Source organism: Alternaria viburni (assembly GCF_023758015.1).
Source record: "Alternaria viburni strain BMP 2772 chromosome Unknown scaffold_18, whole genome shotgun sequence".
Lineage (NCBI taxonomy): Eukaryota > Fungi > Ascomycota > Dothideomycetes > Pleosporales > Pleosporaceae > Alternaria > Alternaria viburni.
The window spans coordinates 95,950-109,359 of NW_026055787.1; the positions used below are offsets into that span (position 1 = coordinate 95,950).

Below are 13,410 nucleotides of genomic sequence, written 5' to 3' on the forward strand. Positions count from 1 at the left end.
AAACTGCGCATCATGGTCACGAAAATAGTACATTGTGGCTGGCTTATAGTTCACAGTCCACCTCGAACGCCCCTTCCAAATCATGCCACAGCTCACTCTCCAAAAAGACGCTCATGTCGCTAACCCGATCTTGCGCACTTTTGCGTCGCAGCTTCAACGCCTCTCCCAAGATATTCGCCGCCGAGAGGGCCATATCCGATTTTCTACCCAAAAACCATAACGCCTTAATACAAGCATCCGCGCGTTGAAAAGCATCCTCTCGATCCAGGTCTGACGGCAGCAGAGTATCTGACTCAAGCAACAGTACGCCTGCCTTGGCGAAGGCGCGAATCAACACTACAGTCCATGGCTCCGTCAGCAGTGCGCCTTCGTTGACTGCGAAATGGAACTCGGACTGTGCGAATGATGCGTCTTCTCGCGGGCATGCACAGCTCGCTAGGTCTGACAGGACCCGGCATTGGTTCTCGCGAAATTTCGCGATGAAGGCACTAATATTCCGTTGATGTGTCGCTTCCTCGAGTCCAAGCTCTGATTCGTCTACCACTTCCATCAAGTCCGCAAGAAGGAGAGTCGCAAGGTGCCAGTGTCCGGTGACGCATACGTACCATGATTGGACACGCGGTGGAAGGCGGTCGTGGTTCTGTATGCAGTCTCGGACGAAGGGCGCATACAGCGCATCCCAGTGGTTACACACGTCCATTGCGGCACTGACAGCCTCTTCGACCTTCGCGCCTCGTGCATTTCTTGTGAGAAGCGTCTGGATCCGACAGACTCTTCTGAACAGCAACACCTTGACCGGGGCTGCGTCACACAACGCAGCTGCGGCTTCATCGAATGAGCATGGCCATCTTGTGGGCGCATGTTCTGGATTCTGCTGTTGCCGAGAAAACAAGTAGTCGTCCCACAGTCCATCGTCTGTTGAGGAAGGTGTTGCCGCTTGTTGGGCCGAGTGCTCAATCTGCATGCTTTCGCTCATGACTACATCGCTATCTTCATCCGATACCACCAGTGGTCGTTTGTGCATGGCTGCTGATAGCGTGTCGAACATGACACCGACCCAGAACAGAAGGTCCACTGTCGCACGATCGGCGTCTTCAAGACGCACAACGGGCGAGCGTCGTTGCCGTGCAGAGCGCCCTGGTCCGGGGTTGCTGTATCGCGCTTCTCTCGACATGGTCATGCGCGACCTCAAGGAGTGAATGAGTCGAAGGCCTGATTCAAGATGTACAGGAGGTCCGTCGGACTCAATAGCGAGATCCAACTTCGACATCAGATCCGCACACTCATCGACGTCCTGATCGGTAGAAAGCATAGGGGTCTGTTCCATCGGGACTTCCGTGCAGGCGTCGGTCGCCAGTAGTTCGGTCTTCGAAAGAGCGTTCTGCTCATCCTGAGCCCCGTCTGCCTCCACAGGCCGTTGTGTCAGGGCGAAAATGATCTGTGCAAGTACCACCCGGAAGGACTCCACTTCACCGGCTTTTTGCAGTGCATTGCGGGCCTCATGCCACGCTGATATCTGCAGGGTACGATCAAAGTTCACGCCAGCCGGTGCGCATTCGTCCTCGATACTATCAAAAACGCTACTGCCACCATCGGTCGAGGTGCTGTGGAACGGGTACTTCGTTCTGCTTCTGGGACTGGACTGTGCCCATTGTGAAGCGAAGGAAAAGACCGCCAAGTCTAGAGCTCTAGATGCTGCGCGGTCTTCCGTTTGAGTAAGCTTGCGCCCTCTGATGGCTGAAGCTAGCCTATCGAGGCGCACCACTCTGTGATAGATTCGATTCCAATCAGGCTTAGCGTTTGTGGCTAGCAGGTTATCCGATTTTGCACTGTAGGGACAGGTTCTTTCTGTGACCCAGCATGCAAGTGCGTTTTCGAAACTATCATGATAGATCCTCAGCAGGCTTTCAGTCAGATACGCATTGTTGCTGGATGAAAGAAGATCGCTGGCATATGATATCACTGGGTAAGGTTGCGCACCGTTTGAGATTGATGCTGAGGAGCTAGAGCGTCGCCGTTTGAGACTAGTACGAGCGATCGTTCCATCCGATATGGTAGAAGGCGGAATACTTGGACTTATGCTGCTGGTGTCCTGACTCTCAGAGGGGCTGTCGCGTTCGAGCTTATCATCGCTGATCTCCGATGTTGTCTTCAGAGACGAGCCTCTGCCAGAGTCGCAACCGAGTATAGTCCAGCTTTCTTCGGCAAGCCCTCCAGCGAGTTCTGGTTCATCTCCGGTTCCTTCTTTCTCGAATACTTGCGATGGTTCTTCAAAGAATGCGATTGTAGGATCGGTGGTGAACATGGATGAGCCACACGGAAAATCTGCAAACGTCACGCCCAGTTCCACGGGCGTGGTATGGGACAGAAGGTCATCGCCGTGCGGATGCCGGTCTTCTTTTAGTTTCACGGTTGCGCTGGATTGGCACGATAGGTTTGGCTTCTGTGCTCGGCTGGTCGAATTGCTTCTTGTGCGGCGCCTTTTCGCTGGCGGTGAAGTTGTCGACGCTGGTTGCGAAGCTTGCGATACGCGTTGTGAGCGCAGCCATTCGAATGTGCAGCTCTTTTTTGTCTTCTCACAATTACCGCACGAAGCTAGCGGCCCATAAACGTCTGACAGGTTAGCTTGCGCGTTAGGTACCAGCGACGAAGGCATGTCTTACCACTATAATGGAACACCGTAGGGGTTGCTCCAGATTTGCTCGTTTCTAAAAGAGTGTCTTCTAGAATTGCGGCGTCGCACGCTCTTTTCCCTTTTCGACATTGGTCGCAGCATCTGTTCTGTTTCCGACTCGTTTTGGACGGTTTGGTGGCTGCCATCGCCCCCGAAGATGGCGACGTCCAGGCATAATCGAGGAACGACTTTGGTTGCACGTCCACGAAGTTCATGGCTGCTGCTCGGATTGTCAGTCGAAAAGAGGGAAAAGCACGAGAGGTCTGCTTATGCAAAGAGGCAAGTGCGTTGCTGATATGCACACCCCGCGTCGCCGGCTAGGACCCACATCCCAACACAGAAATGCGGGGAAAGCTAACGCGTGGCAGGGCACAACGATGCTCAACGCAAGCTTCAGTCCGGCTCATCACTGACGATTATGGATGCTGCACGGCCGTTTCTGTCGATCGAAGCTATTCCATCGTATGTTCCTTGTCTTGAGTTGCCTGTTTCTCCCCAAAGGAAGCACTGCCTCTTCCATTGTAACGGCATCCAGACAGCTCACGGGACAGCTTGTACCGGACGCTCGGTCTGACCTAGGCACTATTCTCTGAGCTTGCAGCCATCCATGTTATAATTGGTCCCTCGACTGGCGATCGGACTGTTCCGAAACTTTCGAAGCAGGCTACTTACGGAGAACGAGCATCGGATCGGCCCACACAGGCAGCCACGGACGGCTTTCAACGTCTTTGCCAGCACGAAAGACTGCTCGAATCGCAGCTCAAACGACAGGTTCTTTACATGTTCGTGCGCCGTATCCGTTCATGGCTTATCTCTCGCCCATATGCAACCCTGTATGCCACACATGACGCTAAAAAGATGTGGGGGTGTGATGTGCACTACACTCATAGCATAACTCAAGGTTTCTCGACCCAACGTTGCGGTTTTGACGTTTCTCAAAGAGTACACAAAGAGAGCAAGAAGATCGGCCGGTCCTCAGGGTGCAATTTGACGCGAGTTTCGATATGAAGACAATGACGATCACGTCCATCCGGCCGAATCCGACAAAACAAAACGGACCGACTGCATAAGCAGAGACACCCAACATGACATACGATCAAGCCCCCAAGGCTTTGTAGATCTGCGTCTCAACGTCGAACCACAATCCAAGCACTTTGGGATCGCCAAACGGCAGGATCTGACTGCAAACGATCCCGCCGACTCCCTTCTCTCTGTCACACCACCACCAGCAGTTCGGGAGCCCAGCCCAGAACCCAGTACTCTTGGACCGACCAGTCGGGCCTCCGTTGGACAGCATGAACGTCAGACCCCAGCCTTGAGGAGGCTTACCCTCCACTGGGTATATGTCTGGAATAGCGTTTGTGAGGTCAGGCTTGGCCGCTGGGATTCCCTGACGACCAAAGTCGGGGAACTGTGATATCTGATTCGTGAACATGAGGTCTACCGTCTCTTTCTTGAGGAGTTGGACGCCGGTCTTGGCCGACTTTCCGTCGTTGAGGAGCGTTGCGATGATTTCTTATAAACTCTGTCAGTGGTGTCGTATACATATTGCTTTATGGGCAACTTACGCGCATAGTCTGATGGTGTTGCGAAAGCACCTGCGCCTCCGCTGTTCAGGATGCCGCCAATCTCGTTGCTCGAAGCTTTCAAGGGCTTGAGGAGTAGATGGTCTCGCTCGACCAAGCTGCCATCTTGGTTTCGTTGATGCATGGACGCCAGCCGCTTCTTCATATCCTCGTTGGGGAACATGGTTATGTTCTTCAACCCTAGCGGCTCGTAGATGTTCTTCAGGCAGTAGTCGTTCAGCGACATGCCGGTCTTGCGTTCGAGAGCCAGGCCAGCGAAGTCGATGTTTACGCCGTACTGCCAGCCCTCGCCCGGTTGAAAAGTCAGCGGCTGAAGTATGTCCTTGACGTCTCCGGAGAACTCATCAAACCCGTCCAATACGGCACACAGAGATTCGTTGAAGAACGTGTAGCCAAAGCCAGCTGTGGGTCATGATTAGTGAGAGGATTCCACTTTGCAAGGACGGCCTCGTACCGGTATGCGTCAAGAGCATTCTCAGTGTTATCTTCCTCTTCTTGTCCACCAGGCTACCATCCTTTTGCAATACTTTCGTCTCTTTCAGCTCCGGAACCAACCTCTCTAACTCATCCCCATCATCCAGCTGTAGCTGTCCTTGCTCAACAAGCTGCATGCAGGCCAGCCCGGCGATCATCTTAGTGCAAGATGCAATCCAAAACACGTTGTCGAGAGTCATATCCTCGTTGCTTGCAACCCCACGGTGACCAGCGGCATGCGCAAAGAGTTCTTCGCCATCTTTCCCTACAACAACGACGCTAGTTCCTGGGATAGATGTCTTTGGATCCGCACAGGCTGCATCAACGGTCTGCTTCAGGTTTTGGACGACTTCAGTGGGCAGCGGCATGGTGAGATACTATAGCGGTACGGGTTTACAGAAGAAGTGCTTCGCGTATTCGGTAACACAGTAGGTGCTGTCGGTATGTACTTTTGGTACATCTATATACCAATACATGATCTGCGGCACCGGACGTGCGGGCGTGCGGGGTGATTGCCATTCGGTGTCGACATCGGGTACTGCCCCTCACGTCGCACATCGTGACAAAGTCTAAAACGTTGGCAATGAATTCCAACCAAAACCTCCAGCCATGACGATCATCCTGAAAGTTCCATGCATAGGTAGGCCACAACGAAAGCGATGTACGCTCTCGGTGGGTGCGGGCTACAGCGCGCGATGACAGCTAGCGTGCTGAGATGGAGCTCGGCCGAGGCTTCTGCAAGCATCCAAGCGTACGTTTGCGACGTGTCTGCTTTCGCGGATCTGGAGTCGTACTATACTACCATCTCTAGGTAAGTCGCGCAGAAGACTTGAGCGCTCGCCGCAATTGTCTAGCAGCGCTTAGCTGGCCGTTACCAAATGGTTGCTCAATCTGTCTCGCCCCACATCGAGTGTCTTCGCCATGAACAGTGTAGGAGCAGTCCGCTTCTTCATGACCCTTTAAGTAGTACGTAGACAATCCATGGTCATTCGCGGAGTCCAGCATGGCCCCCTTTGCCTCCATAACGATACAAGTCAGTTCGTGCGCGAGCGCTGAGTCCTTTCTTCCATCTTTCCAGACCTGTCGCAATCCGTTCCTAAGCGCATATCGATCCCAGCCAATCTTTCCTGCATGGCGGACACACGGTTTTTGTAATTGCCCATGAATTCGATGACAATCAGAACAATGTTCAGGCAAGTAGCGATTGCCAATGATACGAAAGGGCGTACAGCCATCGGCCCGCCAGGAGTAAGTACGCCCGAGGCAGCGAAAGCACTATACAATGTACAACCAGTACATATTGTAGGAGGAACAGCGCTCAAGTATGGATGAGTGAAGGGGTTGGCGAAGGTTGTGACATTCAGGGAACCCAACGTCGAGACATTGTAAGTCATATGAGGTCCTAATTCTTCTTGATCTTCTGTATCGCCTGTCTCTATATCTTTGAATACATGCCATCCCATGCAGAGGACGAGGCCCGCCAGTTTGAGGATTATGGCTAGCATTATACCAAATCGAATCGGAAGGACCGTTGTCCAGTCTGTCGATCCAGGGTTCATGCGATGCATATCCGCTCCATAAGCTATTATGAAGAGAGCGAGAATGACTAGCGATAGACCAAGCTTCTGTGCATAGCGCCATGGGTAGCGTTGTATAATGCTTCTCCAGAATCTTTCCTCGTTGATCATCGCGGAAACGTCAATTATTGCCGGATCTACTCCGACCGCACGTCGAAAATACGTATCCTTGAAGAAGTACCAGCCCATGCAAGCACCGATACCAATATAGACTAGGACCGTACCCAGAACGCCGGCGAGAATGTTCGAGCAACCGATGGCCTTACCTGGATAAGGGTCCATCGTCCAGTAATCAAACGAGTGAGAGAACGTGAGACCTCCAAGAAGGATTGCATATACACCGGGTATGTAAAGGTATCGCCACGGTATGTTGTTGTGGACTCTGAGCGTTATGCGGTTTGATGGTAAGGTATCTTTCATGGTTGGATGTGCGATTTGTTGTGATTGGAATGATCTTCTGGTGAATTCAAGCACTTAGAGAACTTGAGCATTAGTAGTGCGTTTACAGGGAGGTGCCGAGATACCGGAACGCCTGTATGAGATCTCCTTCATACGTCATCTGACTCCTCGAAGAATACGCGCGCCTATGAAGGATGCAGCTTGGATAAAGGCGGCAATGCGGCAATGCGGCAACACTACATCGCGAGAGTAGAGGAGATCAGGCGACTGGTATTCGGGTAGGTCGGTCCTTTGCGAAGGTGAAGTCGTTATTGGCCTCGGGTGGTGCAGGCGCTGCAGGCTCAGCGCATTCCAGTTGGTCGCATGTCGCAGTATTCGAGACAGAACCACGACCCCAACTGCAAAGCTTATCTTAGATCATGGAACACGCTTGCTCATTGGCCTTCAGCCCATACTGCCAGAAGTGGAGGTGCGCGTACAGTCGTCGAAGGTTTGGCGGTCGCACAATGATCTCGAGATAGCGATGGGCGCCCCATCAGCCAGCGCGCCTAGCTAAGCAACACCCAGTTGGCAGGTACAAAGCCACAAAGCCCGCGGAGCGCGACCGTGTCACTAGATCACTAGTTATGTGCGTTCGCTTCTTCTGTCACTACGTACATTTACGACCTTACTCCGTTACAGCTCGACGCAGCGAAACCTTCGCGAGCCTTCGTCGCGGTAAGTAGCTTCAGCCGTCACCCCTGCATCTTCGCGCGCGCACACACAATTCCACGAAAACTCTTCCTCAATCCACCACCAGGGTAGTGGGATCAATGAAAAGCTCGAAAGCAGACCAGCAAAAATTGCCCCGCCGAGATCCCCGAAGGAAGCTCGTAACAGTCCCATACCGCGCTGTGCAATGCAGACGAGACTGTTAGATGAACCCAATCTTTGAGCTGGGTCATCGCAAGAAGGTAAGTATGCAGAATAAAAGAGGAGGGAACAGCGGTATTTAAACACTCAGGAGAAGGGCCAGTGCTGGGTGCATGTGACCTTTGCACTAGAGAAGGCTGACCGCTTTCTGGCGTGTGCGGAAAACACTGCAGTGGTGCAGCTCCACCGGGCACTGCTTCCGGGTGGCCTAAGCGGTTGTGTTCCGTCTCTGCCGAAGCGGCCATCGTGAAGATTCTCCCAAGCTTTTCCAAGGTCTGCTCTTGGCTGAACGTCATCGAATGTGGAAGAGCGATGAATTCGATGAACAATTTTCACACGCGTCGGCCAAGAGTCGGCATCTAAGATACGATCGAGCAGACGGGAGATCAGATCGCGTAGACGATGGAGTATAAGTTGTTGGTCGCGGTGGAACCGCAGAGCCAAGTTACGTCTAACCAAACTCCTTCAGAATGATCTTTGGTGGTGCAGGCCGGCTTTCTCTCCTTGCGTTCGCATCGTGCGTCTCGCTTGGTAAGGCAGCAACACTGTTTACTGGTGGGACAGTAATCGGTTGGGACAGTTCTGCCAATTCTCTCGATGTTATCAGGAACGGTTCCGTGTTGGTCGAGAACGACACCATAACCGCTGTTTTCTCTGGATCATACAATGGCACTCTACCGGCTGACCTGGAGGTCGTCGATACCACCAACGACATCATCTCCCCAGGCTTCATCGATACCCACCGCCATAGTTGGCAAACAGCCTTCAAGACCCTGGGATCGAACACGACCTTGATGCGCTACTTTGAGCGCTATGGAACCGACTCGCCCGCCAATACGTTTTTCACACCCGAGGATGTGTACATTGGCCAGCTCGTCGGGTTGTACGAGGCCCTGAATGGCGGTGTCACTACCATTCTGGACTACCCTCATTGCACCTGGTCCGCAGCGCACGCTATGGCGGCGCTGAACGCGACGTTCGAGAGCGGTGTTCGGACTGAATTTGCCTACTACTTCCAAGACTACGCGAACTTTACCGTCGAAGGGCAGGTGGACCTCTTCCGCGATATGGTCAACGATGCGCGCTTTGACAGCTCGCCTACAAAGCTAGGCATCTCATACGATGGTTTCGCTAGCACCAACAGGAACCAAACGCGCAAAATTCTTGATCTAGCAATGTTAGTACCCACCCCACGAGAACGAGCACATAACTAACTGTTATCAGTGAGAAGAATGTATCCGTAGTTTCAACGCACGCAAACGGCGGTGTTTATGGCGCTCCAAACTTCCCCGAGGTCTTGCACGAATTCGACTTCCTCAACCAATCCATCCCGATCGTTTTCGCACATGCCAGCTATCACAGCGCGACCGACGCGCAACTCCTGCGACAGTACAATCACTACATATCCACCACCCCAGAGTCTGAGATGCACTACGGTCATCTGCACCCAAACAGCCACCTCATCATGGACCAAGTGGCTCTAGGCATCGACACACACTTCACGTTCTCGTCGGACATACTGACACAAGCGCGATTGTGGCTCCAGAGTGTCAGGAAGATCTTCTACCGCGAAGTCGTTGATCGACGCCATCTTCCCGCCGAGAATCCCATGTCTGTCAACCAGGCTTTCCTTCTCGCGACTCGCAGCGGAGCGCTCGCACTGCGACGATCCGACATTGGTATCCTGGCACCTGGAGCCAAAGCAGACCTACTGGTATGGAACGGGCGCGCTCCAAGTGTACTTGGCTGGACCGATCCGATCGCTGCCATTATGTTGCACGCGAACGTAGGCGACATCAGGCATGTCATGATTAACGGAGAGTTCAAGAAGCGAGACTGGCAGCTAGCCGTAGCTGGATACACAGCGCTGCAAGACCGCTTCTTGGAGAGTGCGAAGAAGATTCAAGATCACTGGAGGGAGATGCCGCTGCCAGTTACCGAGGGCGAGGCAAACAATGGAGTGGCTTACGAGAAACCGATGATGGCGGATATTGGACGAGGTGATGGAACTGGGTACGGACCTTTGTTCGTGTAGCACGACTTTGGTGTAATTGGGATAAATAATGACTTGTAATGTGGATGTTTAATTAAGAGCATAGTATATAAGACTGTTGTTTACGGGCCAGTCTTGTTTGACTCGTTCGTCTCCGGTATGACAGCGAAACGTGGTAAGAGCCTAGTACTTTCCACCAACGTGCACTTTCCACAGGAGCCGTGGATACTATGAGTGACACCGCTAGTCTTCGAAGAGAGTTCGAACCGCCCGTAGCCATTCATCGGGATTGTCCTCCTCCCTCGCCGCAGGTATAGTCTTATAGTCGTTCCACGAGTAATCTGTCTTATACTCATCTATATCACGCACATCCCACACCCCCAATCGAGACCTCATAGCACGTAAGAATCGTTTTGCTTTTGTGGACAAGAATTGCGGGACTGGATAGTGGTGCTGGACGATTGTGATCCGTAAGGCCTTTTTCACCCGCAACAGACCTGCTAGATCTTCCCAAACATCCTCGTTGTTGATGAAGGCGTGGTATCGCCCAGAAACCAAGCTGTACAGTGACACTTCATAGTTTCTTTCGTACGCGCGGCGTTGGTCTAATAGCAGATTAAGTTGCTGTAGATGTGGCGCTTTGGCGATTGCATTGAGAAGCTGACGGATCGTGTTATTAGATGGGAGATCCGTCCGACAGAGGCTTGGATTGATGAAGTATGATTGCAGATCGTAGTTAGATACGTTCGATGAGTGCTGTCGCCGAAACGGAGGGCGACCAATACATCCATGGAAAGGTGTCGGGATTGTGAGCTCTTTGAGATGACGGAAGCTGGATCGAGGGAGGCAAAGTAGGCTGCTGCAAGGCATACGCCCGGATATGAATCGGAACTGGTTTTCGCCATACAAGACATTCGTTGTCTCGGTGTAGATTTGCGTACAAGTGCGTAAGAGGGCAACACCACGAGGGTTGCCATCGCAAGATCGAAAACTGGTGATGCCGTCGCTAGGTAGCACGACAGGCCCCGATGATACGAGGATGGATCGATAAATCTCCACCCGAAGCTCAGCAGGTAGCGAGAGGAAAGGTGACGAGCCGTTGATACCGGCGTGTTGATGAGCGCCGCAGCTTCCGGTGAATTTAGACTGAGTCATGTCGTCGTAGGGTGAGAAATAATAGTTGTGATTGGTGAAGACACAGGAGAATCGAACGCGACGAAATCTTCAAAACTGGTATGAGAAGAGATTTCAAGGTAATGCTATTTGGTAGCGAGAAATCTCCACGTGTACCGGCCGTACATTACAGCTACGCGTTTTCCACTCCCTTGTCAGTGCCTCTTCTTTCCAGTACAAGTACAACGATGGCTCTTCGCACAACCTGTCGAGGTTGTGGGACGTATAAACACTCATGATCCGCAATACCCGTTTCGTGAATCCGCAAAATGTGGAGCTGAACGCAGATGCCTCTCTCACTGTGCCTCATACCATCAGATTCAGCGGACTTGCCTCGATTCGAGGGGTAGGAGAAGGGAAAACAGCACTGAAAATCAGCATTGAAATCAGGAATAGAAGAAACTGCGGACATTAGGACACCATGCGACAGTCTGATATGGCGAGGCTTACGGGCAACCCAAGGAATATCGCATGCAGGCGTGTGACTGGATCGGGAACAATAGTGTAGATGCCATAGGAGGCAAGGTGAACCAAGAGGGGTACAGGGAGAGCTAGGAATACTCGATTGGTCGTTGGATGTGTGGCAGAGGCGAGTTTTGAGAAAGCGGCGGAGGTAGCTACAAGGACTATCATGAACAACTGTATATGCTTAGTGCTTCCTCTGGCTATTAACAGCGAGTATGCGCTCAACTGGTAGTTCCAATAAGCAGATCGAGTATATCTGCGACTCATCGGGTGTGCCGGATAGGGTGACGTAAATGCTCAAAATGAGCACAAAAAAGGTGCACATGAAAGCTATGGTTCCCAGAACGCTGGTGATAGTACTGTCATCACCGCCGGGGGTGGTGACTGGCCGGGTTGGTGAACGTGCGCCTCTCTCGGATGCGGGAGGTGTAGCTATCGGGGTGGACATCTCGCTGCTGAGTCGTACCATTCTTAAGGAAATCACCCGCAAGGAGGTGGTGAAGGAAGATGGGATGATTGATGGCCTGAAGTCAAAGATTTTGAATGTGCCATCCATTCTTCGAAAATTCCCGAGGGTGCTGTTCTTTGGTAGCGGGAGGCTTCCAAGGTTGCGCCTCGTGAAGAACAGCGGGTGAGCCAATGACCCTGCGCACATTTGCCAGCGATTACACGGCGAAGAGGCTGCATTCTCATAGCGTGCACTTCTTCGAATGCGCCCACATGTATTTCAGAATTCGCTGTGGTTCACCAGAGACCAACAAAGCTACAATGTTCCACCGCGAACGAACTAACGTCCCTCGCTTGGTACGTGTCATAACCTGCGCTGCAGTCTCTTCATCCATAAAGTCTCGTAATGCTAAACGACCGATGACATGTACTCCAAGCTTGCCTGTGCAGCGGTCTTTACCTTGTCATCGAAGTCTCCTTGAGACAACTCCTCCAGACGTCTCCTCCAAAACGACCATCGCTCAGCTCCATTCTGGAACTCCCTTGCTTCCTCTGGCAGTCGACCCATTGTCAAATCCCCCAATTCCTTCGTCACAACTTCGTCGTAGACTTTGCTCTCATTGTACTTGAACATAAATGAGACGGCGGGAATGTGCCAGTCAAGCTTTATTTGATCATAACCAGTAGCTTCATCTGGAGCAAGCTGTTCGTCGCTCTGGTCGATCTCTTTCTCGAGCGCCCAGATGATGAATCGAATCATTGCCCCGTCCACCCTAAACACGTGGTTCGCATACAACTGAGCTTCGAGGTCCTTCACCTTCAAATAAGTCTTCCGTCCCAATTCGACCAAAGTTGAATCAAAATACTGCCGGCAAATTTGGCCTGGATGGATGTCTGAGAGAGCCCTCTCGTGCCAGGCCATGCCGAAGTATGAGAATCGTGCCCATGGGAGCTTTTTCCCCGCAGCAAGAGCCTCGCCTTTGTGGATGTAACCCGGCACCTTTCCGATCGCATTCAGTAGCGTAAAGATGTCTGGGACACGTGTGGATGGCCATTCCATAAGGGCGTCTATGATGAGTCCCCATAAGTCATTAACAGCCAGGACCTCATCAGAATAGCCTCCTAGTGCTGGTACAGGCGAGGTGGATATTGGGTGTGTCATGGATAATGCCGCCTCATCTGCATTCATGTGGCCATCGTGGTATGCTTTCAACGCGTCGACCTCCGTAGCAAGCCAGTCGCAAAGGCTTGGGTCACGGTTCTGGGAATGACGCTGCTTCTGTTGCTCAAACCATGCAGGGCTGACATTGTGCTCGTCTTCTCTGGGTGATTCGAAGTGGTCATGGTATAGCACGCGGACGTTGGGCTTGCAGAATCCCCGGCCTCTACCCCGGCCTCTATAGTTGCCAGAGCCTCTGGACATAACGATGGGGAGGAAGAGAAGGAGAATGATGTCGTCGTGTTGTGCGGCGTGAAGGGCAAAGCATTGCGGCACAGTTAGGCGTCCTCCCTACGCGCAGGCTCCACAATCGTAAACCCAATACTGCTGATCATGGAAGCATTGCGACGTACGCGAAAGCGACCACAACGTTATGACGTCGTCGCGTTGAGACTCCCGAGGTCACCTGGGCAGGCTTGGGCAGTCACGAAGCAAGCGAGCAGCGTATCGCGCATGCAGGTCCAACAATGATCGCCGCAGCCAGGCGCCAA

The 13,410-nt window shown here is 52.5% G+C and overlaps 4 protein-coding genes across 4 annotated transcripts; 1 reads left to right on the forward strand and 3 right to left on the reverse strand.

Annotated features, from left to right (window-relative positions):
* Positions 1-43: 43 nt before the first annotated feature.
* On the reverse strand, positions 44-2,305 carry J4E79_007895 (uncharacterized protein; the record flags this gene model as incomplete). Its single annotated transcript, XM_049356757.1, has 1 exon — positions 44-2,305. The coding sequence occupies one exon, from the start codon at positions 2,303-2,305 to the stop codon at positions 44-46; it is 2,262 nt and encodes a 753-aa protein (XP_049208604.1).
* Positions 2,306-3,770: 1,465 nt separating this feature from the next.
* On the reverse strand, positions 3,771-5,102 carry J4E79_007896 (uncharacterized protein; the record flags this gene model as incomplete). The annotated part of the gene is made up of 3 exons (XM_049356758.1): positions 3,771-4,189; positions 4,243-4,662; positions 4,715-5,102. 3 exons carry the CDS (start codon positions 5,100-5,102, stop codon positions 3,771-3,773), a joined length of 1,227 nt encoding a protein of 408 aa, XP_049208605.1.
* Positions 5,103-8,092: 2,990 nt separating this feature from the next.
* Positions 8,093-9,657, forward strand: J4E79_007897 (uncharacterized protein; the record flags this gene model as incomplete). Its single annotated transcript, XM_049356759.1, has 2 exons — positions 8,093-8,799; positions 8,847-9,657. The coding sequence occupies 2 exons, from the start codon at positions 8,093-8,095 to the stop codon at positions 9,655-9,657; spliced, it is 1,518 nt and encodes a 505-aa protein (XP_049208606.1).
* Positions 9,658-12,109: 2,452 nt separating this feature from the next.
* On the reverse strand, positions 12,110-13,123 carry J4E79_007898 (uncharacterized protein; the record flags this gene model as incomplete). Its single annotated transcript, XM_049356760.1, has 1 exon — positions 12,110-13,123. One exon carries the CDS (start codon positions 13,121-13,123, stop codon positions 12,110-12,112), a length of 1,014 nt encoding a protein of 337 aa, XP_049208607.1.
* Between the last annotated feature and the right edge of the window lie 287 nt (positions 13,124-13,410).